This window comes from Cygnus olor, chromosome 3 (genome assembly GCF_009769625.2).
Source record: "Cygnus olor isolate bCygOlo1 chromosome 3, bCygOlo1.pri.v2, whole genome shotgun sequence".
NCBI classification, from domain to species: domain Eukaryota; kingdom Metazoa; phylum Chordata; class Aves; order Anseriformes; family Anatidae; genus Cygnus; species Cygnus olor.
In genome coordinates, this window is record NC_049171.1 from 71,825,555 (window position 1) to 71,851,543 (window position 25,989).

Genomic DNA, 25,989 nt, shown 5'->3' on the forward strand with positions numbered 1-25,989 from the left:
AAAGCATAGCCCCCTCTTGAAGAGAGAGGTGGTTCTTTTGATGACTAATTTACTTTGATCTTCTATTGGTTCTTCACAGCTATTCATAACCCCAGTTTGTTCTCAGTGCTTATGTTGCTGCATAAAACACATTTGTGCTGAAGTTGTGCAAGTTATGAAATGAAAGAGACTATTTTTGACATCAATTGTAAAGCAGGGGAAATGTCACTGTTTACCAAACGAAAACGGGCAGAGCTGATGGAGAAACCACTCTTGAGGCTCATAAGGGATTATGGGGAATGGAAAATAATTTGCAGTGCTGTGAGTGTTGTGCATTTCAGTGGTAGTGGAGCTGAAGATAGTTGCAGATGAGTGGAATTTGTCAGCTTGCATTTTGTAGAACATACACAGGTCAGGTGAGTTGGCATATATTTGTGTTTGCTTCTAGTGCACAGCATGTGTGTGCTCCTTTATCCAAAAATATGATGAGACGTGCACTCTGAGAAACTGAGATCAGTTTCTATGATATAGCTAGAGTATTTGTCAGTCCAGGGACTGCCATCTTCAGAAATCTTTCTTACAAATGACCTTCTTAAAAACAATCTGCCCATCCATGATTTCCAAATAATGGTCCCTAGATTTCATCACTCACCATATAATTTAATGGGGCTCATGGTCATATAATATGTAGAATCTGCCTTTATTTTACTCTAAAATGGGAATTGCTGCAGAGGACCTTAAAGCAACAACACAGTATTGCAGTGTGTGTGAAGATCACATGCACACTGCTGCTAACGGTTAGCTGCGTTGCTGGTCTGTAGGGCATTGTATCTTCAGATGTGGTTCGTGAGTTCTGCACAGCTTGTGGTTTGCACCTCTCATTTCATAAGATAAGTCAGTTATTTGTCTGCATAGAAGCTGAGGGTTTTTTTTGTAACCCCTTCAGTGTTAACCCCTACAGTGTTTTGTAACCCTTCAGTGATGGGGTTTTCTGTCACAATGTCAATGTTCCTTTAAATACCAGTGCAAGTAAGGTGTTTGTTTTTTTTGTCTTCTAACATCACTACAGACCTCATGTGCAGGCACTCTGTGTTGTGTAGATTGGGGAAAGTTTTCACTAAGAGTGACAAGCAGTACCATTCATTTTCCTATAAAAACACTTCTTGGGATGTGAGCTAGGACATGATACTCTTGTTCTATAGGTCCCCCATTCAGCTAGCTATCTAAATGTGGGGAGATGCAGCCATCCTTGCATCTAATCTTTGCAATCTGGGGATCACAAGGTGCTGTTACCTTTGAGGAACACTGCAGTTTTTAAGGGAGTATGCACTTTGATTTCAGGAATAAAGAAATCAATTGTTCTGTCCTTAAATTTTTGCTCCCTTTCTCCCATTTTCTTTTCCCAATGACAAGCAGACAAATAATGAATTGGCTCACGGCAGTACTATGGCAGTAGTTTATCCTCTAAAGAAACATGCTTCTATTTAGAAGAAAGCAGAGGTCCTTTCACCCCTTTCTCAAGAACAGCCCATAGGTCTGACCCTGCCTTCTCCTTTTCCAAGGCACAGACATACCTCATGCAGCCAAATACTGTACTGAATCAAGACTTGGGTTTCCTGCATTAGATCTGGGAGAACTTATAAATAATAGTTGCTCTAGACCTACTAGATACTCCTTTAAGTCGGTTAAGTTTACATTCAGATTGCATACATGAAGAAGAAATATGAGCAGGTTTCTGATCTTCCTTGGGAGAATTTTCAGACATGAGTTGCCAGTGTGTAATAACCTAGGGTCACTCGCTTCTGAGAGTATTTTAAAGACATCAGTCAGATGTGCTATCAGTCAATTCCCATGAAATGGGGTAGCTGGGGGCTAGTCTGACAAATCAGATCAGCAGTTCTTATCTGTGGGAACAGGTTTACAAGTTCTGAGCAGCTTTAGATTGAGGTAAAATCTCTGACCATGCCAATATGGCCATTCTGACCTCAGCTGTTGCTTTTGCTCCAGACTTGGGGGGGGAATTGTTACTAATCCAGGTGGGAAGTATCAACAGTAGTTCTGGTTACGCCCATTCTTACATGCCTCCTGCAAGGAGGGGAAGGTACTTCAGAGTCTTGTGAAACCAGCTCAAGGTGGTGCAACCTGCCTTGTAACTCCAGCTCCGAAGAGGTGCAGGCCGATGTTGCTGGGTGGCTCTGAGGGCTGGCAGCTCAGAAATGAAACCTGCCTCCTGAAATAAGTGGACCGCAGCAAAGTCCCCAGCAGCAGTTGTACACCTGCTTCTCAGCACTGTTAGGAAGTTGCACTTTAGCTTGTAAGGTTGGAAAGAATTATTCCAACACTCACTGAAACAATTGTAAAGGTCCCTGTTAAGTATCTTACCCTGCAGTGGAGCATCGCAGGTCAGAATGTATCAACTTCTAAGAACGATTTGATTTTTGGTACTTTTTTTTTTTTTAAACCTTCATGATTAGATACCTATTTTCTGAGTTAACCTTCCTGCCTCTGGTGGGTAACCTCTCAGGGCATCTCCTGCTGCAGAACACCCAGAGCAGAAGTCTTGCAGCATAGGAGCTCAGCACTGCCTCAGATTAAAAGAAATAGCATCCTGCCAGACCATTGTTGAGGAATTTTATCATTACCATTAGCTTTGAAAAAAGAAAGCAACACCAAAACACTGTTCATTTTATCAATTATGCAAAAAAGTCTACGGTGCCATAAATGTAAGAGTCTACGCTATCCCTAATTATTTTTTAAAACAATATTGTCCTCATGGCTTCAGTGTCAATACTCCAGATACTGGCATTGGAGGAGAGAAGGATTTACTTCTTGGTTAAAGTCAATGTGTAGTTTTCATATAGAAGAAAGCTTTATATAGCCCTCTATTTCATAGTGGTGTGAATTAATTTTTCTTAGTAATATAGATTCAATCAAAATACATCGTAGCTGAAAACCTTGATGCATATTGGAAGGGCAAGGTTACGGATGCTTTGCTGGAAGAATCAAGAGGAACAGCACCGTGCTAAGCGCCAGTGTCACTCACCCTCTTGATGCTACGTAGCCCAACAAGCCAGGGTCGCTCTGGCCGTGCTGCAGCACCATGGCTGAGTCTGAACTTTGTATGCTGATCAAGCTACTGAGGAAATTTCTGTATGCCTTTGAGCTTGACAACTTGGGAAAACCCTTCTGTGCAACTGCTCTGTTAATGTGTTTGTGTTGTTCTCCATATAGAGTGCCAGGTCTGACTGATTTTCTCATTTTATCTTCCTTTTTCCTGATAGCTCCTGTAGTCTCCATTCTTCAGAAGGCTTATTGAGGGGGCAGTGGATCAAATGCTGTGGACATACATGTTCCAGCATCCCTTCTGCTTAACTGGAGCGCATGATGGAAGGGAAGGGAGCGCTCCCTTCTCAGACGGGAAGCGTGTTGGTCAGGTCCCCTGTAAGGCAAGTGTCCAAAGGAGAAAACAGACCAGCCGTGCTGGGGAGAGCACAACTCTCTGTATCTCTTGGTTTGCCCTGCAATAACAATAATTACTCCTGAGTAACGCTGAGCCAGCTGGAGGTGCTGTGTGTCCTGTGGTGGGAGGCTGGTTCCAGCGTCTGGCAGCGGAGGTGGCTGCCATCAGAGCCACCACTGGGGCTAGGCCGCATGTCCCCAGTGAGCACTGGCAGAGAGCTGTCCTGGTGAGGATGTCTGAGCCCTACGTATTCGGTTAAAATGGCTGTGAGTGAGCAGCGAGGAGGGAGGGAGGTTGCTGCCTGCTGCACCGGAGACCTGGGGATCGTGGGCAGAAGGTGAATGAGGGTAGCTGTGGGACACAGGCCAGGGCAGGCAGAAAGGAGGATGAAGACTGGAAGGAGAGCATAGGCAGGCAGGGGTGACAGAAAGATTTTCTTCTGTAGGGGCTGTGAGTTTGTTTCAAGGCAGGAGGCCACGAAAACTGATGAAGAATCATACTGTAGAGATGCCTGGGGGAAGAGGGAGAGCTTATGCTGAGTGTCTCGCAGAGCTCATGCATGTTTTCTCTTGCTGCAATACCTGCCTTGTTCTGGTTTGTGGTTTAAACTGGTTTTAACAAAACCAGTACTCCAAGTGCTGTGTGAGCACTTTCAGGCTCACCTTTGGGTACAGAGTGTGGGGCAGTCCCAGCCCTGAGGGGTAACTGGTCAGGAGCTGCTGGCCTTTAGGCAGGGGCACCACATGCAGGAATGCCCCTGGCTGCCATTCAAGCACCTGCCCTGCAGCTTGGGCAGGGGAACGGGAGACCTGGATCCTCACACTGGGAGCATTGAAGCATGCCTTTCCGTCAGCGTCCTACCAAACAGTCTTCTTGCGACTCCTCCTCAGCCAGGTGAGCATACAGAGATGAACAGAGCGATGTTTCCCCAGCAGTGCTGTTTCAGGGGTGAGATGAAGGTAAGATCTTGTGGCCCCCCCCCCCTCCATGTTGGACAGCTGAGGTCTTCTTCTGGACACAGGACCAGTCGATGGTGGACTTGCTATTTCTGGAGTGTATATATACAGGTATCATACAGAGACCTGTATAAGATCCTCTCTAGACAGATTTTAAAAGAAAATAGCAGCAGCAACTCAGTTGGTAAAAACAAACAAAAAAACAACAACAACAACAACAAAAAAACAATTCCAGTGCTATAAGTTAGGCTTGCTTTTAAAACATCTATGGGGTGAAAATCTGCAAAGGGTAATGGTTACTATACAGGAGAAATGCATGATGTCCTGCAAAACACATCCAGGTTAAAAAAAAAAGAAAAAAAAGAGGGAAAACAGGCTATTTAAAACATGAAAATAAGTTGTTTAACACCACCCAAGACATACATAAATTGAGGAAACCCTGAAGTAATTCTAAGTCTGGACCTGGTCCCACCCACTGACACCCTTGAGGTTCATCTGGGTTTCTAAGCAGTGAAAACTGTGGAAGAATAATCAGCAACTCTCATACTGTACTTTGAACTAATACAGAATATTTTATTTGTTCCATAAGACTTGGAACAAAGTGATACTTGTGATTGGATGCAGCTGTGGCACGTTCTCTCTAAAAGATGCTACTAGAAACTTCTGCTTTGCCTACAGCTTTTGATTACCGAAGGTCGTGCTGGCTATAAATTTCTCATTATTTAACAAACTGCTTGCAGCCAGCATAACCAAGCAGGCTATGTTCACTCGCCCGCCGGAACTGATCTGTCCTGAAACACACACAGCAGACTTGGCCATTCCTACACAAAGAAGAGGATTTGCAAACCCACAAGCTCCCACAGCCGCCTGCAGTGCTCAAAATTTGCCCCCTCCCCTGGGATGCGGTAGCGGAGCAGCTTGATATAATTGTTCCATAGGGCCGCTGGGTCATGGGAACTGGTGTCACAGGAGACGTGCTGGGCTCCAGGGGCTGGGCTGGGGCTGGCGGCTGAGCCGGGGTGCCTGGGGGCTGTCTGCAGACAGAGGCATCCCCGTGGAGGGGGGATGCTCATGCTTCTCAGCTTGCATTGATGAACATCCTGTGTGTACCATGACTTGGCATGACAGAAGAGCATGGTGATGGGGGACAGAAAGGCAGCTGGAGCGCTTCCCTAATCCCATAGGCACCTGTCACCATCTTTAGACTGTTAGTCTCCTTTACCTTTGTGCTTCCAGTGGTGTCGCTGCTGGAAGGGGCACCTGGAGGAACAAATGGTTTCTGTCGGTGGCTGCTGGGTCACTGCTGAAGGACACCACATGGAGCAGGAGGCAGGGCTGCTGCAGCACGAGGCACTGCTCCATACCCTTGCTGCAGGCAGTTCCCAGGCAGGACAAGCTTGCCCGTGGGCTATTTTTATTAATAGTATTTGTGCTGTGGCAATGGTCACAAACTGGTGGTACACATGCCAGGGCACGTGCCTTGCTGCAGGCAAAGACAAGCATACAGGAGGACTCTGGTCCCATCCCTTCCTCCCAGTTGTTGGCTCCCACCAGCTGCCAGGGTCAGTGAGGGCAGGAGAGAGACTGGCTTTCCCTCTACTCAGCAGGGGAGAGGGGCTGTGGGAAGAAGTAGGATTTGGAGAGGAAGGCAGCAACCTGAGGTGATGTGAAGGGGTTAGCTACTGCTGACCTTTGGGGTGAAACTGGGCGGCCTCACCTGCACATCACTTCCTCCTCATTGAAGGTCATTGCTTCTCTCAGGTTTTTGCAAGTTCACCCTCTAATTTGCTTCAGGCTAACAGAGCCCCGGCAGCACGAAGCCCACCCAGCCCCTTTTAGCAGAGGGGCCGGAGCAGCCTGGGAGAGGAGCTGGCAGCCTGCAGCAAGGAGCAGTGCTTCTGTCCTGCTGCTCCCTTTCCTTCCCACCCTCCTGCTGGGCACCATGCTCGGTTTCTGTGGTCCAGCTTTGGAACATGTCTTTCTGGTTCGTGCGTGTGGGTGGCTTTTCCCTATGGTTATCCTCCAGAGCCTTTGCTGCACAGAATGGGCTTTGCACCAGCACTTTGGCCCCCCTGAGTCCAAAGGCTCAGCTGGGGACCCATCCTGCCTCCCCCTCCTAGGGAGGTGCTGCTGGCAGGGTGCACCCACAGCACTGCTCCAGCCCCCAAAACAAGTCAGAGAGCCTTCATGTCTGCTTACACTGAAGACTCACAAATCTTCCTGGGCAATCTCGCCTAGTGACTCAATGTCTTTATAAATGTCTAAATGACACTGATTTAGGAGTCCCACATTTCAAAACACTTGTGAGTTTGACAGGCACAGCAAAGATGAGGAATACCATCATGGTGACAACGATGGTGATGGAAAGCCTCACATGGGGCCTCTGCTGCAGAGACCTCTTTTGGACAGTGATGAACAAGATCAGACTGGAGAGAACCATGTGTGTGTGTGTGTGTAAAATTAGGAAATTTATGCTGGAAGTGGAGATAATGATTGCATTGCTTATCCCAGAGCCCTGAGAGCAGAGCCTGAGAGTCCTTCACTTGGTGGAACGCTTCATCCCACTGACCAGACAGGAGAGGCAGCACACACACAGGCTGAGAGAGGCTCAGGCCACCCGTGCGGGCACTGTAAGGGGAACAGGATGCTTGGGCACTGCTCTGTACTGATGGCCATCAAGGGAAAGAGACTGGTGTTGTCCCCAGTGGAGAAAACAATGCCCAGAATAGAGATAGCTGAGGAACTTCTCTGAACAGGTGACTGCAGGTCTGTTAGTGCCAGCCTGTATGTCACAAGGCATCTGAAGGGAAAGAGAAAATCAATGATGACCATATTTAAGACATGTGCAGCACATTTCCTCCTCTTCATCTTGAAGCAAATAAACCAGAGGATGATACCATGCCCACCTAATCCCAACATGGTGCTGGGAAGCACGAAAGTGGCACAGACTGCCTTCAGAAATAACGCGCTGTCTTCTAAGCCATTGGATTTGATCTCGTTCAGCCTTGATGGTCATTTACTAGCAAGGGACAACATGGTGTTTTACTGTGTCATGGCATCACTTGAAGCATGCGCTGTGTTCTGTCAGCAGGAGGGGAATGTTCTGCCATTGGTTTGCACTACTGCAGCTGATGGAAACATATCAGCATCTAATCAAGTAATTTTTACCTTCCTGGGTATTATAATTCAGAGTGACTGCAAAGAACTTGATTTCTCATGAGTCCCACATACTAGGAACAGAATAGAGAGAGTCTCTGAATGTTACTTTAATTAAATCACTTCACCAAAGGAGAGACAGGTTTATTGAACACCCTAGAGTCAGAAGCTGATATGCATTTTTGTTCTGCATATTCTATTACAGATATTTTGCTGAGTGACTCTCAATTCTCCATTACAGCTGGGTTGCAAAGATCTCATCTCAGATAGGAAAGAGGGAAGGTAAAAATAGTTTCTTGCAGGGAGAAAGTTACTCATTAGAGAGGACTGCTTCAAAGGTTAAAATGAAATTCTGAAAATTGCGCAAATGTCTAAACTGACAGTATTCATCTGGCGGCACAGCAGATATACTCATTTAAATAGCAGTGTTTGCAAAGAAATAACAACAAAAAAAATAAATATTATGTGGACCTACTGATCTTACTTTTGTGCATGGGTACTAATAACCTAGAACCCTGAAGCAATGAAGCATACTTCTTCTCTTGTGGATCCAGCAAATGTGAAAATGTTAGCAAATTATCTGTATTATAAGGTGTTTGGTCAGCTAGTAAGTATTATTCATAGAAACCAAACAGATAAAATCATAACTGTCACCAACGAAAAAAATCACAACAGCTTGCTAAAGTCATGTTTATTTAACCTAAAAGTTTGTGGATTTTTTAGAGCACACAAAGGCATAAATCGAAATGGTTTGTGTCCCTCTTTGTTAAAATGGCAGTTAATGCATTGTGTTAACACATAAACATACACATATATAAATACGTAACTCACAGTCTCATTTGATCTTGCACTATTTGTTATTTAGTGCATTTTGCTCATATTTACATAGAACTGAAAAAAAAACCAACAAACCCTACGAACAAACACTGTAATACAAAACAGATTCTACAAAGCACTAAACATCTTTTACTGCTTTTATGGTGATAACAGCTGACAATGTTCATTGCTTTGCAGGACTGAGACCTACATTTTCCATGAAAGTTATGAACTTCTATGTTGTAAGGAACAAGGATCTAGCTGGGGTGAAAAAATGATTCCTTCAGTTCTGGGTGTGCTGATTTCAGTTCTCAGTATTCAACAGAAAATAGAATAGACCTGTGCAAGCTCATCTTCTTCACAGGCTTGTGCTCACTGAATTATTTTCATTCCTGTTACAACAAAAAGGGAGAAAACATTTACTTGGAAGAAGGCAATTTCTGCAAGAATTGTTGCACTTTGGTGTTAATTAAAATAACTGAAAATATTTACAAAGTGAGCGGAACCAAGTCTTGATGAGGAGTGAAGAAAACTCGTGTTCATGGAGCTGCTTTGCTTTGCAAATGCCTTTCAATGCCATATGTGTCTATACACAGCACAAAGAGGCATTGGGAAAGCAAACAAGGCACCTTCCTCCCTCTGGTCACTTCTCTTCTGTTGCCTTTCCTTTGCACACACAGGGCCTTGCACTGTGTGGTCCTTCTGTATTTTCCATTTCAAGTAAACGCTGCTCTGAAATAAGTCAGGCAGACCTCAGTGCATCTCACCTACACTTGCTCTTCAGGTGGAGGGCTAAAAGTCTAACTCACCCAGGCCTCCCCTGGAGCTGATGGAGGGAAACAAGCCCAGGGAGAGCACAGTGCCTGTGCCGGCACCTGGACAAGCTCAGCCTGGGCTCTGCCCACACTCCTGTTGTTTTCTCCTGTGGGATTTGCTTGCCTGACCTGTAGAGCACACACTTCAGTCAGAAATAGCTGAGGTAATGGTAATGGTAGCGTTACAGGATAAAAGTTGTGAGGGAAATGAGGACTGGATGTTTTTCCTCTGAAGAAGGTGCTTTGGCCCTGCCTTGTCAGGCCGTGAAGAATGCTTGCACATCCCTTTCTCCTGTGTCCTCTGCTGAAGCAATTGGATGGGCTTCTCCTGCTGCTGGTGCCTGTCCAAGAGGCATTGCCATGCCCCTGCATCAGCTTTGGAGAAACAGTGGTGATACAGGAGGCTGGGGGCTGGCTGAGAGCATCCTGATGGCTGCGACACCGCGCTGGAGGCTTTGTTGGTAGTTGTTCTGGACTGGGGCAGCTGGCTGACGCCAGACAAGAGTAAGACAGAGAAAATGAGGAAGCATAAGGTGCTTGAAATACAGCACCAGCATCACATGCTGTGACCGTGGTGGAAAAAAATGAATTCACCCAAGCAAGCGGACTGTCCTCCCTGGACCCCAGCCAGGAGAAGGCAGCAGAGGAGAAGCTCTGGAAATTCTGAGCGTTCCGTGTCTCCAGGACAGAAAAGACAGGAAAGCTCTGCACCAACCCAACGAGAGAGTATTTCTGCAGAGGGAAAAACTATGTCCATTAAAGAGACAGGTTATGTGAAAAAATGAAGATCAGGCCAGTGACAAGCTCTAGGATATCAGCATGGCTGCAGAAGGCAGAGGAAAAGATAACAATGGCCCTTTTAAGTAAATCTTTAAAATGCTTGCTTCTTTTGGTCACAAAGCAGAAAGCAAGAAGACATTTCTGTTTCTGCCTGGACCTGAGGTGGTGCCATGACATAAAGTCCAGTCAGTGTTATTGCTATATGACATTTATCTCTGTCAGGAGCAGTCGCTATATCTCAATATGCCTGCTGAGAGGAAAGTACACAGTGCTGTCACCACAAGCTTTCTCAGCACGTCCTGGGTTATCTCCTGTCAGCAACGGTGAAGCACCACCATCAGTCTGCGTTCAGACAGCCCACAGGGAGTTCTTAAAGTAAATAAATATAAATAAAATTCGGCCATCAGTCTTTAAAAGTTATACTATGTAAACTGAAAAAAGAAAAAAAATAGATATCTTAAGTCTGAGATTAAATCTTTATTTTGGTGCATTTGATCTCTGAATTTTGAATGAAACAGGAAGAACCCTTTAGACTGCTTAAATACATCTTTGTATACTCCATTAATTAAAAAGACTCATAAAAAATGAGTATTTGATGGCGTTGATTTAAAACAGTAAACAAACCAGTATTACAATTCAAGTTTCTTTTTGTAAGCTAAGTGGCCAGGAGGCATTTGCTATAGCTTATGCTATATGCTCGTAGTGCCCACACCTGCTGTCCCTGCAGAGGCAGGATGTGGGTCTCTCAGAAGCCTCACGTGCTTTTTCAGCTCCCGTGAAGAGGAACTGAGGGCAGAAAGGCATACATTTGCTTTTGCAAAAGTTTAAGGCAGCTCCAGTCTCCAGGCAGTGACAGGAGATGGTCCTTTTCTTCCTCAGACAACTCTCCTTCTTGTAAGACACGCAAAATTAAACACACGGGGCACTGAAGGCTGTGCTGGTTTTACAGGAATGGAAAGTCCCGGACATACCCGTGAACCAGCTGAAAGTTAAATAAGCAGATCTTTACCAGTGCTACAGATACAGTACTTGACTCTGGAGTTTCCAAGAGCAGCGATTTCTCTCTGGAACAGACAAAAAGGAGAATATACTATTTTTTTTTCCACTAAACTGGGGTGAGATCACTAACGTATTGAAGTAATTGGGAACAAGGACCAGAAGGGAGATCTTATATTTCAAAGTCCAATTTCTTATTATATCAAAAAATCCAATGTTCAAGCTCATCATACTCCCTCCTAAAGGTGGTCAGGATTTTATGCCCATTCTTCTCCCAGCTTGTCCCAAAACAGCGTTCCTCTGACAATCAGTTCAGTTTCCAGCCTAGACGCAGTATCATGTTAGAGATGACAGAAGCTTGTCAGCCAGGGTAATGTGCTCTAACACTTTTAGATAACGTCTGACAAAAGTGACCGTGTCATTTCCAAGCCAGAAGAAAAAAATGTGCTTTATGGGCAGTCTTTCGCCATTTTACAGAGCAAAAGGGTAAATCAAGATCCAAGAAAGTTTCAGGCTGGGCCCTGTTCCCAGCCAAGCCGAGGGGCAAGCTTTGCTGGAAATTTCAGTGCAAGCAGGATCAGACAAGCCATCTTCTCATAATTTTGCTTGTGGTTGCCTCGGGAAGAAAGAAGGAGAACTGGCTATGCATATGGATGTCACGGAGTAAGTGGATCCTGAGAGTCCAGATGCGTGACACAATGTCTCCATGGTCACTGCCAGGAGGCAAGCACCTGATTTTGGTCAGTACTGAGGAAAATTCTCTCATAATCACCTCAGAAACTATTCCTTGTCAGAGTTTACCCAATGAACCCATTACAGAAAACATTCACGGAGCCTGGCTGCTACGTTTGGAAAACAAGAAGCTGTTTTATTCTCAGGCCCTACTGGCTCTCCAGGAGGTTGTGGTTTTGCTGAGGACTGCTTGGTGGTGGAACCTCACTGCACCTGAGCAGGGCTAGAGGAACACCAACAGCCTTTGCTGTGCTGGCTGCTGCAGTAATTATTATGTTGAAGATACACCTTGAAAATAACTTATTTTCTCTTGAATAATGCCAGCATGCTTTTAGGATTCTGTCTGCACTGAGGTAAAGGAGATGGCACACGACTTTTTTTCCTTAGAAAAAAAAGGTGTTTTTTTTCTCTCCCCCTGCCCCACATCGTTCTTTTATATATATATATATATATATATATATTTCCCTTTCCTTCATTCTTCCCTTTTTATTTTCCCGGTCTTTCAAGCTTTGTCTAGCAATTCAGGTGGTCAGAAGAAGAAAGTTAACATTTTGAAAGAACTGTAGCACATGGGTTTTGAGAACAAGGACAGAGCAAAAAGTCAAGAAAGAGATAAAATGGAGAAGAAGAAGAAGAAGGAGGAGGAGAAGGAGGAGGAGGAGGAGAAGGAGGAGGAGAAGGAGAAGGAGAAGGAGAAGGAGAAGGAGAAGGAGAAGCAGAAGCAGAAGCAGAAGCAGAAGCAGAAGCAGCTGTGGACATAGGAGTAAAATGACGGACAAAGGAGACAACTGTCATTTTAGAACTGCTTATTCTGCCCATTTTGCCTGGTGTAATCAACACAAGGCTGAAAGTTTGAAGCCAATGCAATGGCAGAAATACTATTTTAGGGTCTGTTTGTTTTCAAATCATCTGTCAAAGGGAAGATTTGGCAGCCCAGGCCTTTGCATAGCCCCAGGAGGGCATCTCTGGCTTCTACATCTATCAGCTTGTGAAGTTTGAGTAGAGGCTCAAAAAGGAAATGGTTTCCCTCCTTGCCCCAGAAGTGTTTCCAAATCCTCGTCTGAGAAAGAGCTTGGCTTTGGCATATGAGAAAGAAATGACCCTAGAAGGGAGGGGCCACCTGTGCCTGTTCCAGGAGAGTTTTGATTCTTATGCAACATTTTCTATGGAAAGAAAGGCTTTTCAAAACACAAACACATAATTTTCCTTGTGGTACTACAACATGCATATCTAAGAGTGATACAAGAGGCTGATCTGCTTGTGATACATGAATGTTTTTGAGATGTGTGAGTAACAAATGAAAAAAAGAGTGCTGTCACTCAAAGATAGTGCAGGTTACTTGTAGTTGAGAGTGTTCTTGGCTGTGAATTAGGACAGGGCATGTGCCTCCTTTATTTTAATGTTGCATTAAAATAAAGGCTTGTTCTTTGAAGCCAGGAGGTATAATTAGGCTTACACAATCATGTTTCCACTGGGGAAGTCTGTTTCACCACTGACACAATGGGCTGAATGCTTGAAAAGCCTGGCCTTGTTTTGCCTGGCACAACATGTCTTCAGGAAACCTGCACCTGTAATTTAACCATCATCAAGAAGAAGATTTACATTTGGTGGTATGGGACAGACAGTGCCACCCTCTCAGATGTTTCTTCCCAGCTGATGAAAATGTGAAGACCAAAATATTAAAGCCTTGATTGAACAAAGTGCCTGAACACATGTGAATTTAGGCGATGCGATTTAAGCCACGTGCTTACACCATGCTGAACTCAGCTTGCCTTTCAGAAGAGTTAGTGGTTTGTACACCGTACAAAGTCATTGCGTTCAGAGGCTCCACCTTGATCCCACACTCAGGTATGCTTACCAGCTTCTCAAGCAGCTAAGAAGATGCAAGAACCCCCTGTAAAACTAGTTAGCTGGGATCACCAAGCTGGTGAGGAAGCATCATGTAGCCTGGGGCTCATTCCCTGTTGGGCTAGCAAATTCTGTCCTGCAGTTTAGCTTTGCCAAAACCACATTAATAGATACACATGGAGACTACCACAGGTGACAGGAAAAACACATGCGTGTTCACATGTGATTACAGCACTCTCCTGTATCACCTCCTCTGTCACAAGGCAGCCATCAAACCAGAGGACATTGTCCAGTAGACATGGGCTCTGAGGACTTGTCCGCCACAGGAAGAGATGAGCCCCACTGCCTTGTCCTCCCGATACAGGGCCGTGTGTGGCTCTCGAGGCAGCTGGCTGGAGTTCCCTGTCACACACACAGATCATCTCACCAGCTCTCTGTGGCAGGGAGAGGGTCAGTGAGCATCTGTGCTTGCCACAGCCTCCCTCACCACCACTACGCAGGGTGGCTGCTGTAGCACCAGCTTCAGAAGTTCACCCATGTGCACAGTCCCTCGATGAGGAGGCCCCATCTAGCTGTGTGACTGACACCTCGTTATCTCCTTCAGTCAATCGATATTTGGAGGAGCACCAAGGAAGTATCTTAGATCAGACTCTGATCTCTTTGTACCATGGCAGAACAGTCTGCGTGACAACATAGGTGGAGAAAACTCAATCTGTTATGGGTATTAAGTGTGCCTTGAGTCATGCTTGCAAACTTTGTTCCTAAATGAGAATGTATATTCCTATCAGTGGGAACATGGGTGCGTGTAAACCACAACGAAGTATCAAATGATTAGGCCAGGGACTGGGAGAAAGAAATATAGGTCAGAGAGACAGAGAAACAGACACGATAATAGAGAGTTGCCAGCCTTCCAGCTTTTTAACCAAAGTGCCTTGTGACCAGTAAAAAGTGTAGCTTCCTTTCTGGGGCTGTACCCTGTAATTTTTGCTGGGACAGTATTGGTGAGGGGGCTAGTGGCAATCCAGACATTTCTGTGCTACCCTGGCTCTCAGCTGCACGGCCAGCTCAGCTCTGCTCTGTCGCACTGTGGGCTGCACGTGGAGAAATTGGTGCCCACCTGGGGTATGCCCTGGCCCCATGGAGCTGGCCCCATTGTGGTCGGTGGCATGTATTGCATGGCCAAGAGCCAAACAAAAAATTCTGGCATCATTCTCAGGGAAAGAACATTGCGTGTCCTTGACATAGAAAGATAAAGGGAAAGCGTGCCAAGGAATTAAAAATGTAGTCCTAGTACATGTGTTCAGCAGGAAACAGAGGCAACAACAGTACTTGGAGCATATACTTCTGAGGAAAATAATTTTTATTAACAAAAGACTCAGATTTTAAAATAGTTCAAATGAGTCTCATCACTTTTTAGTTGCTGGGAATCCCAATTACAGGGAGGGAGACTGCTGTGGTGTCTTTAGCCTCTCCACCTCAGAGGAAGAATGAACCTGAGGTTTTAATGCAGGAAGAAGAAGTGATGTTTTTAAAAAATGCAGAACTTCAATATCTTTATTTCCAGCTTCAATTGAGTTTGTTGATGTCCATTACCTAACATATTTTGTGTTATCTCAACTCTGCAGAGCAAATTCTGTTACCAAACTAATCTATGAATAGAAGAGGACAAGTCAACCCTGCTTCTGGAAGTAAGCTGACGACACAGCCGATTGATGCTCATGCTGAAGCTTTGACAAGATGTGCCACCACGTCACTGTGGGAAACAGAAGCTCTGAGCCTGGAATCCTATAAGGGAGAAAGTTGGAAAAGGTGGAAAAATAAGTAAAAAAGCCAAGACCACTTGATTCTAATGTAATAGAATCAAACTTCATTACTGCATTAGTGAGGTCAAAGTAGTAGGTGAATTCCTTGTATTTTTTATATTTATATTAGTGTGTTAACGAAACACCTCACAAACTTGAAGGTATCCTCCCAGTGCTCCCATATTACTACCATGTTGTAGAGGAGGAATTTTGATAAAGAAGTCTGACAGAGTAAACATAGGTCCCCTGGTGTCTACCCTACCTACACTTGCAATGCTTTATAAATATTATTTTGCAAAAATTATAATGTCTTTTTGATATTTTAGGATTCTAGATCCACTCTAAGTACATACCCTTGTTAGAAGAGAGAGATGGTTCAGTGTTTTCATTTAGTAACTTTCTGGCTTTATGTCGTAAAACTACTGCATGAGCTTGTTTTACTGGATCACCTTGAAAATACTAATCAAGTCTATATTTTGTCTTTGAAAAGAGGTCAGTATTAGAAGCAGCTTAAAAATAATAGAAAAAAAATGCTAATATGAAAATGTTTGTCTACTTGAGCCTTTCTCCTTTTTAAAAGTTCAAGATTTTGTGAAAAATTCTAAAGTAGGAAGAAGTATTTTACTTCTGAAATGATGTTTTGATGTGTTGTGCTCCAGTTCCTCTCTTTTAGTCAAGCTCTCAACCAGGAAGAGAAAAGAGAGCTGTATTACAAAGTCCCATTCCATGCTGAATCGTGGGGAATTCCATCTGGTAAAGAAGTGTGACATAAGAAAACTGAGTTACATTTTTCCTACAATATAACCATAATGGGATATCCACAATGAAATTTTGATTTTAGAGTATTCTGATTGGGAAATTAATCCATTGACTTTTAGACCACTTTCACAGGTGAGATGAAAATTGTTTTATTAAATCCCAGCATCATATAACATAAAGCTCTTCCAGTCATGTCACTACTAAGCTTCAGTTTCTTGCAGTTTATAACCTAATTAACGTCCATACACAGTAATAACATTTACAAGCATGCCATTAGATGACTTGCAAAGATGTTGCCCTGAGGAATCACAGACCTATCCTGGTTGAGTCTAAATGGTGTTCAGAAAAGTCTGTCAACAATTCCTATTTCATCTGCACTGATTTTTTGAAGTGCTGACACCTCCACACAGCAGTTACCATCCCTTTTAATATTTTTTCAGTACAAGAGCTATTTCTCTTGTGAGTAGGAGCAGAGTTCAGGGACATAGGTGGACCACCAGACTTCAGCTGAAAAATCATGGGTGTTCAGTGAATCCAGCTGAAGGCACTGAATTTTCACAGTAACGGGTATCAAGGATTTTACCTAACCACCTATTCCTGAAATACAGAGAGCAAATAAATAATAATGGCTAATTCTGTCATACATTGGAAATACATGTACGTGATTACTATGTGATACAAAGTAAAAATAAAAAGAAGGGTAGGAGAAAAAAGACAAGCAGATTAGTACAATCGGGAGTGAAGATTATTTCAGGGTACTCCTCATTACTAGGGCAGGCACTTCTCTTAACTCAGTCTGATCAGCACCTCTGTTTCAAGAAAGCTTCAAACATCTTTAGATGGGAACCTCCAGAAACAACACAGGTTGAATGACAGAGCACCAGGGTACCAGGGCATTTGTTCAATATTTTGACCAGTAATACAAAATGTCTTTGTCTATATAAGGTCACTGGGCATGACCATCTTGTCTCAACCTAAACAAAGTAAAAGCTCAGTTTATTGATTGCCTGGCACTCAGACTACTTCTTCCAACCTTTTATCATGGAAAGCTCTGACTCATCTCTCATGTGTCTCAGATATTTTCTAATCCTGTAACTTCTGCTTTGCACAACTGAAGCTGAAGTGGTCTGAGCTGCCCATACTAGTTACTCATATATGCCAAGCTATTACTAGCTTTCTTATAGCATTGTCTCCCCTGAGGTTATCACAAAGTGTTTCCTGTAACTCCTTACACTACATAGCAGCAGTGGCCCTCATGCTTGGTAGCTGGTGGGGCTGTCAGCAGGCAGGTGCCGTGTATTTTCCCTTCTGATGTGTCATAATGCTAGGCTTGGTGTTAGCATTTGGGCCACCAGTGACTGGTCAATTTTATCAAAATTGTGACTTGATTTTAGCAAAGGCATGATTTCTGCTGTGGACAGACTCGTGTCCCAACAACAAGAGCTGCCACCACTATGTACTTTAGCACTGAAGGGTGGGTCTACAGAGAGGCTTGTGTAGCCTTTGAAACCCAGGCCTGCTGCAAGGAGGCTCCTCACATTCAGTGCAGGATAGGAGATATGTGAAGATAGGAGCTATCTGAATTAGCAAGCTTTTGTGAAAGGATCATGTGGATTTCTTCTGAAGAGGGAAACAGGGAAGAAAATGTTGTTGAGGCTTTGCAGGGGACTGACTGATAGTGACCAAAGATTGAGACAGGCAAAGAGCAACCTGCAGTAGATTAGAGTACAGAAGGGAGTGAGCCTGGTTTGAGAAGAAAGGAGACAGCTGTTTTGTACTTTATTAAGGTCAGAGAGAAAAACTGAAGGGATGCCCAGGTTCCCTCTATGTGTGACTTGTTGGGAGACTGGGGGAGAGCAGGAACATATTTCCACTTACAAAGAACTCTTCTTCTAAACCAACAGATCAGAAATATGTCACAAGGATTCTTTGAGAGGTAAATCATTGAGGGTTTTAGTAGAGGTATGCCTTGCTTTCTTCATCCAATAATACCTTTTTTATAACTCTTAGAATTGTATTTCATATTTTTTCTTTCCCCTTCTAAAAAAAAAAAAAGGATGGGCAATAGGAAACCTTGTTCATTTACATTAGTTTCTTTCAAGCTCACAGCACCACTAAGAGCTCCTCACTTTGTCCTAATCTCCTGCATCTCCTTACCCTTCTCTGATGTGGGAAACTCCCTGCAATTTCCCTCTGCCTGCTTCCTCACCAGCACTGACGGGATGCAGAGGCACAAGCTCAGATCCCGAACATCATGTGTGATGCACCCAAGGTGATTAACTCTGCCACCTGGTATCACATGAGTGCGACCATCCAGTTTCCAAATCCCAGCCGCCTGATTTCACCTCTGGTTGTGGCGTTGCACAAGTGGTGTCAGCCTGGAGCTGTCCTGCCCCACTGGCAGAAGCGTGCTCAGGCAGCACTCAGCTAAAACAGGGGCTGTGGAGCTGGAGCTCTGCTCCTGCTGCACGTGGCATTAGACCATGAATGCTGCCCCGTGCTGTGCTGCTGGAAAAAAAAGGAAGGTTCAGCTCAAGTCTGGAGCAGGGCTATCTCCTGATCCTTCCATGTTCAGGGGAAAGTCAGCCACTTAATTTAAATATTCAAGCTAAACACTTCCACCAGCCTGCCACCAGTCTAGGCAATGCTGTCATGAGCCAAATACCACACTTATTTTCCAGAGATTCACAGAGCTCTGCACATCATTTTAAGCCTGTCTATCCCTAGTTCTCTATCTGCTCTGAAGACTTGCTCAGGAGAAGAGGACGAAGTTGCTGTCACACTTTGAAGGCTGGACAAGACTGTCTGACAGTGCCTATTGACTGAATGACCATCAGAAAAAAATGCACCACCTGAAGGCGCTGGCAAAGCTCATCCCTTAGGGGTTTTTTACATAGTTCATATAAGTATGTAATTAGGAGATCTGACTCCAACGTATACGGAGGATCCTTTATATACTGGCACCTGTAAAATAAATACTGGCACCCCGTAAAACCCTCTGATTTGGTTTACTGCTCCTAATTTTGTCCTAGGTTGTTGTCATTATTATTATTATTTTAATGAAAGAATTTAAAGTTCTTTTCAGTTTGCCTTCTGCTTCCTGTAACTGAAGACACAAGAACATGAAATTATTCAAAGGCTCAAAGCAAAACGATAAAAAGGCAACACTGCCAGCTTTGTACATACAGGATATTGGAAAGTGTACATTTAATTTACATCTATGGCAAGGCTGCTCTGTCCCACCAAGTCAGTGTCTAATGGAAAAGTTTGGGGATAGATTATCATTCATGCCATATCTTACTCTATAATCAGTTTAGACTGAAATGAATAGAATGCCTGTATTGGCAATCATGACTTTACTGTTGATACTCATTTCTAGTACCAAGATCCATTGGGGTTCCAGGCCTTATTATCACAATCCCCTTCTTCAATATCTGAATAGTTAAACTGATTCAGAAGTAACCACTCCATCTCTTGGCAGCACCTGACGCGAATACTCCATCAGTTAGCAGGCGCAGGGTCCCCCTGCCCTATTCAATCCTCCTGTTGCTCCTGAGCTCAGCAGGGCAGGTTGGGTTTGTGATCTATTCCCCTCCAGATCAGGTTTCACACCGCTGCCCTGGCCATGTTGGCGATGACTGTCGGTACCAGTCATGAAGGAACTGTACGTTTACTGTGTGCGTATGAAAGAGTTTCCAGAAACCACTTGCCCCAGTGGAGGGATGGACGCTAGGGCATTCCTGGTTTTGGAATGCATTTGCACAGCAGACCGAATAGGCCATGAACACAGGTAACTAACGCATTCCAATAATGATCATTCTCATTGCTCACATGCATGTCTCACTTTACGGGTTGGGAAAAATTTTTTTTTCTTTTCTGGAGGCACCTTGAAATTTTTGGTCCTATAGCTGTTGAATGTAAGGTAGATTGCAATTTAAACCAACCAAAAGCAATTAGAAGTTGTTTTCACTTCAGTCTGTTTCTTTCCTAACTTTATTTTGACCCTCCCTTTGGGGTCATTTATTTCTCATGTTAGTTAGTAGCTTTTCCCATTTGGGGATTTGGTAGTTTTAGTGAAACATCTAAAGGAGAAGACCAAGAAAACTCTCTCCTTTTTTGGCTAAGAATGTTTGTTCTGCTAATATCTGAATATAAAAACAACCTAATACTTGGGGCAAAAGCAGGGGACATCCTCAAGGGACTTTTATCTGCTCCTAGGCTTGTTTGAACTTTTCAGGGGAGACTGTTTAAAACTCAAGAACAGACTTTTGCTTCATATTTCTTTTTATTAATTAATTAATTTATTTTATTTTAGAATAATCTCAGGGTATGGTTTTTACCAAGAGGAATGTATATATGAGACTAACTCAAAGGACTAGTCTATTTTCTTTTCTCTGTGCCTTAGTTTTCCTTCCTTCCTTCCTTCCTTCCTTCCTTCCTTCCTTCCTTCCTTCCTTCCTTCCTTCCTTCCTTCCCTCTCTCACCCTCACCCCCTCCCTCTCCCTCTCTTTCTCACTTTCTCTCACTTTCTTGCTTTCTTATATTAAAAAGCTATATAAGACAAATTTACATATCAACTTGTATTGTTTAAGATGGCATTTAGTGAAGTTCTAAACTGATATTTTTCCTTCAGATGTTATTATCCCCAAATAGATTTCCTGCTCACTTCGTGTTTGTTTATTTAAACTGTGCCTCTTAGTATTGTAGGAGCTCAGGACAACTTTCCATGTACTGCCATTCAGTTCCCACAATAGTTAACTCCCAGGCTCTCAGACAGATGACTTGCCAGATACTGAGTGATGCCATTTGAAGCACAGCCTCAGATGAAGAGCCTGAGGCTCTTTGCTTGGCATGCCTCAGTCGTTTTGAGCAATGGGACAACTGCATTCTTATTTTTGAGGGAGTCATGGTCAAAGTGATTATTTGCTCTCCCTCTCACCAAAGGCAAATGGTTGGAGAAAGTAACCTTCAGCTTCTTCAAGGAAATTCTTCAACAACTTCAGGGAAATCTGAACTCACCATGGATGTATCTGGAAGGAGAAGATTCTTTCCATGCTTATCTCTGATTGCTTTCATGTGGGAATGACCTTAGTAAGTCCAGAATTTTTTCCTCTTCATTTTACTCTTCAGATGCAGAGACTTGGGTCTTTTCATATTTTTTTTTTCATTTTTTTCTTTTTCTATTTCCTTTAACCATTGAAATAGATAGATTCTCCTCTTCTTTTCTCCTATGAAGTTTTACTACGCTTCCAGCAGCACAGCTTTTGAGCACCCTCCCTCTGTAGCGTTTCCAGAGCACTGCTTTTGGGACTCTTCCCACTCACTTCACTTACCTGTTGCATTCACACTCACTTCTCTACCACATTTCCAGCTATGTTGTTTGTTCCCTCCGACTGAGTATCAGACGGTGGCACAGTCAACATACAGGTGAGATCATCATTACCATTTTTGTGCAGGTTTAAATGCCAGCAAGCTCTGAGGCTCCCCAGATTATTTACTGAACGCTCTTTTTTTAGGGTGTGGTATCTTTTCTTAAGAAGCTGCAAATGAACACAGGAAAGCCATGGCTCATGAGTGAAAATTTATGATTGGGGTTAACAACTCTGTTTAAATAATCATTGCAAAAGTTAACCCCAGTAAAACTTCTTCCCCTAGCATTTGATGTTCTTGACTGCTTGAGGATATAGGTAAATTCCCACCACGGCATGTTAACAACCAGGGCTGCATATATGGATGAGTCAAGGCAAGCTTATTGCCAGTAGTTAGTCCCTGTTAACACCACTGAATCTGCAAGTGCCCCAGACCTGACCGTGGCAGGTAGGAAGTTAACAGGGAAGCAGGCATGACATGTTCCTATATACCAATGAAAATCGTCTGAAGCCAGTGCTGTTTATTCTCTCTTGTGGGGTAAAAGGAGACATAGAAAAGGAAAACTTCATCCAAAACAGCTTTTATAAACATTATAACAATGTCAGGGAACCTGAACAACTACTTCACCTTGTGATGGGTTGGATTTGTAATGTTTGCAGGATATTTGCACTTTTGTTAAGTGGATCAATGTGTTTAAACATGGTTAAATTTTGTTATAGTGAGTTGGACTCGATGATCTTTGTGGGTCCCTTCCAACCTGGGATATTCTATGATTCTATGGTTGCATACTTTTGACATTTAAAGCTGGTCAAATACAACTGTCTCAAAACAGTATCATTTTGTATACCCTCTACCTCCACACCTGGAGGGAATAGAGTGATGAGTAACTGCATATTAATTTTACTTATTTAATTAAAACCTTCCTGGAAAAGGTATTAGTATAAATTTTTTCATACACAAAATTTTGTGGTACACAAAAAAGTATGAGACAAATTCACTTGAAATACATATGTATAACTTCAAATTAATGCCATTAGCTTCAAAGGGAGCTTAATAGCCCTGTCTGGGAACAATCTAGCGTTGTACTAAGAAACACTAATAAAACCTCTGACCAGTACAACAAGAAAATTCACAATGGGATAGAGAGGTTGCTTGTCCAAGAGCTCTTCAAGGACATCTCTTTAGCTGTGGTTTAGCATCCACATGCTGAACCTCACAGAGAAAAAGCTCAGTATTTCTCCTAGGATGATGGGCTTAGCAATCTTTAATACTTGCTGAGAATAGTTCCAGCTGGGTTTCAGCTAGCATTAGTATATCAAAGATGGTTTTCCTTTTGCTAAGACTTTCAGATACGACCAGAAAACCAGGGTCCACAAGGTAGAAAGAACAAGGGGAGGGGAGGAGCACACAATATTCACAGTATATTTTTATACATATTTGCAGAAGGAAGAGCTGTGCTATCCAAACTTGAGCTTTCCCCATGGATGAGTCAAACATAACGTTTCATCCCAGCGAAGGCACAGAGAACATCTCAATGCACAGAAACATTTCTGCACAGGAAAGGGTCTGGGAGATATTGACCCCACTTTGGGTAATTATGATCATCTCCTTCCTGGGTTTTTGTGAAAATGGAATTGTCCTCTGGTGCCTCTGCTTCCAGATCAAAAGAAACCCATTCACTGCGTACATCACACACCTGTCCATTGCTGACATCTCCTTACTGTTTTGTACATTTATTCTGTCAATTGAGTACATTGCTGGTTTTGGATTCGCATATGGTTTTTACTACTATGTAACCACCACACTGTCTATTGTCTTCCTTCTTGGATATAATACTGGTCTCTATCTCCTGACAGCCATCAGTATTGAGAGGTGTCTGTCTATTGTTTACCCCATCTGGTACCGATGCCACCGGTCACAGCACCAGTCAGCAATTGTGTGCGCAATTCTGTGGACTCTGTCTTTTCTGATGACAATAGCCGAATATTTAACATGCAAAGATGATTCAACAAAGGAACAGTTTGATGATGCCAACCATTGCCAAGCAATGCTCATCTTCACATGGATCCTGACTTTCATGATCTTCATTCCTCTAATGATTCTGTCCAGCCTGATCTTGGTTATCAGGATTCATCGTAACTCCCTGAGACCTCACTCGTCAAAGCTCTACATCATCATTGTGGCCACAATCATTGTCTTCCTCATCTTTGCCATGCCTATGAGGCTGTTGTATCTCCTGAATTACCACCACTGGTCGTCTTTGCTCAGCCAGCAGAACCACGTCACCATTGTTCTCTCCACTGTTAACAGTAGCATCAACCCCCTTGTTTACTTCTTTGTAGGAAGCAGCAAGAAGAAGAGGTTCAAGGAGAGTCTCAAAGTGGTTCTTAGCAGAGCACTCACGGATGGGTTGCGGCCGAGAAGCCAGGAAGTTGGCATGAGTTTGGATATAGCTGAAACGATTTTCTGAGGCTTAGGGGGGAAGTTCTGGGGGCAAATAATCGGACTTGCAAGATTTAATAAACCACTGCAAAACTAAGAGCATTTTTCTTCCATAGAATGTAAAAGGAAGTAGTGAAATGGTATTGTTATCTTTGGTGGTTGAGTAATGGAAAAATATAGACTAGAATAAAGATAATTTTTATTTGTATTTTCTTAATTATTCAAACACATGCTACATCCTTATGTGACTATGTCAGTCAAGGATACCACAGTGGAAAAGAGACAGGCCAACAGAGAATATAAAAAAAGGACACAAATATGTTATAAATAGTGTGACATTTATAAAAGCACTGAGCACCCATAAATGCTATTGAAGTCATCAGGGCCTGTGTGTGTTCGCATTTTTAAAAGTCAAACCCACTAAACACAGGATTTACGTTACATACTGGGATCTATTACAGCTGTTTCCAGCTTGTTCAAGTTCACAGAAGAGCTGCTCCCCATGGGGAGCAGAGGAAGAAATCCACATATGGTCCCCGTACGTACCCACAAACATATAGCGTAGCTTTGGTCTAGCAAGACGTGCAAGTATATGCTAATGATCCAGTTCTTCTGTGGTTAAGGGGCTGCTTCAGAGCCTGCTTTCAAGATATATGCTGCATAATTTCCAGTGGCATCAGCATTCCTCTGGATCCTTGGATAGTTTGGTACCTGACACACAGGAGTAGCTGGCAACATATGGATGTTGTCAACTCACACAGGGCTTTTGCCCTAATTGTGAAAGGTGGGGCTGGCTTATCCTCAAAATGCCAGTGTTCCTGTAGGTTTAGTTACTTGAGGAGTCTATGAGAAAATCATCCAAACACTTGCTGTCCCGGCCATGTCTTCAGTATTTAGCTGTTCCCTGAAGAATATATATTCCCCTTGTGATCTCAGGTTTTATAATAAACATCTTTTCATAGGAAGAAAAAAAGAGAGGTGCCTCAAGCAATGTATGCCTGGGGCTCTACCTCAGCAAAACCATTCCAGCTGACTGCCTCTGACTGTATGGCAGGGCGCCTGTGCTGGTATGTTGCTAAGTGTAATTCCTAGGGCCGCTTGCCCACTTACAGCCAAGCTGCAGAGAGCAGAGGAAGACAACAGCAAGGAAAAGATGGGGCTGGGTCACATTTATCAAACAGGCACGGAGTAAGGGGAGTCTTGGCAGCCAGAGAGCTGTGGCACTTTCAAAGAGACGTCTGGGAGACGCATTTGCCTCTAGCCCCCACGGGGCTCCAAATTCAGCAGGAACGGAGAGCTCCTGCCACGGGCAGCAACAGCATCTTCAGCTGCCCGCCAAGTTTCCATTGGCACACTTAATAGCTGACTGGGGAAAGAAAAATACAACCTACCCTTCCTTTGTTGAAAGATTGCCAGCCCTGGAATAAGGAAGATGGTAGGTTAAGGCCTAGGATTGGATGGGAATTAACACAGAGAAGAGCTCTCAGAAGGATAAATATTTCTTCTACGCACATTCCCCTTTTTCCTTACGTTAAAGTGTTGCACTGTGTCATTGCAGAAAAGACTCAGGGAAAGGAAAAGGTTACCTTTATTATCTTTCCAGTTACAGAATCACAGAACCACAGAATCGTCTAGGTTGGAAGAGACCTCCAAGATCATCTAGTCCAACCTCTGACCTAACACTAACAAGACCTCCACTAAACCATATCACTAAGGACTACATCTAAACGTCTTTTAAAGACCTCCAGGGATGGCAACTCAACCACTTCCCTGGGCAGCCCATTCCAATGCCTAACAACCCTTTCAGTAACGAAGTTCTTCCCAATATCCAACCTAAACCTCCCCTGGCACAACTTTAGCACATTCCCCCTCGTTCTGTCACCAGGCATGTGGGAGAACAGACCAACCCCCACCTCTCTACGGCCTCCTTTAAGGTACCTATAGAGAGCGATGAGGTCTCCCCTGAGCCTCCTCTTCTCCAGGCTAAACAACCCCAGCTCCCTCAGCCGCTCCTCGTAAGACTTGTTCTCCAGACCCCACACCAGCCTCGTCGCCCTTCTCTGGACTCGCTCGAGCAC

General features: G+C 43.7%; 1 protein-coding gene across 1 annotated transcript; it reads left to right on the plus strand.

Annotated features, from left to right (window-relative positions):
• The first annotated feature begins 22,926 nt into the window (after positions 1-22,926).
• On the plus strand, positions 22,927-24,342 carry MAS1 (MAS1 proto-oncogene, G protein-coupled receptor). Its single transcript, XM_040552726.1, has one exon. The coding sequence runs from the start codon at positions 22,950-22,952 to the stop codon at positions 23,937-23,939; it is 990 nt and encodes a 329-aa protein (XP_040408660.1). The 5' UTR covers positions 22,927-22,949; the 3' UTR covers positions 23,940-24,342.
• Positions 24,343-25,989: the final 1,647 nt, after the last annotated feature.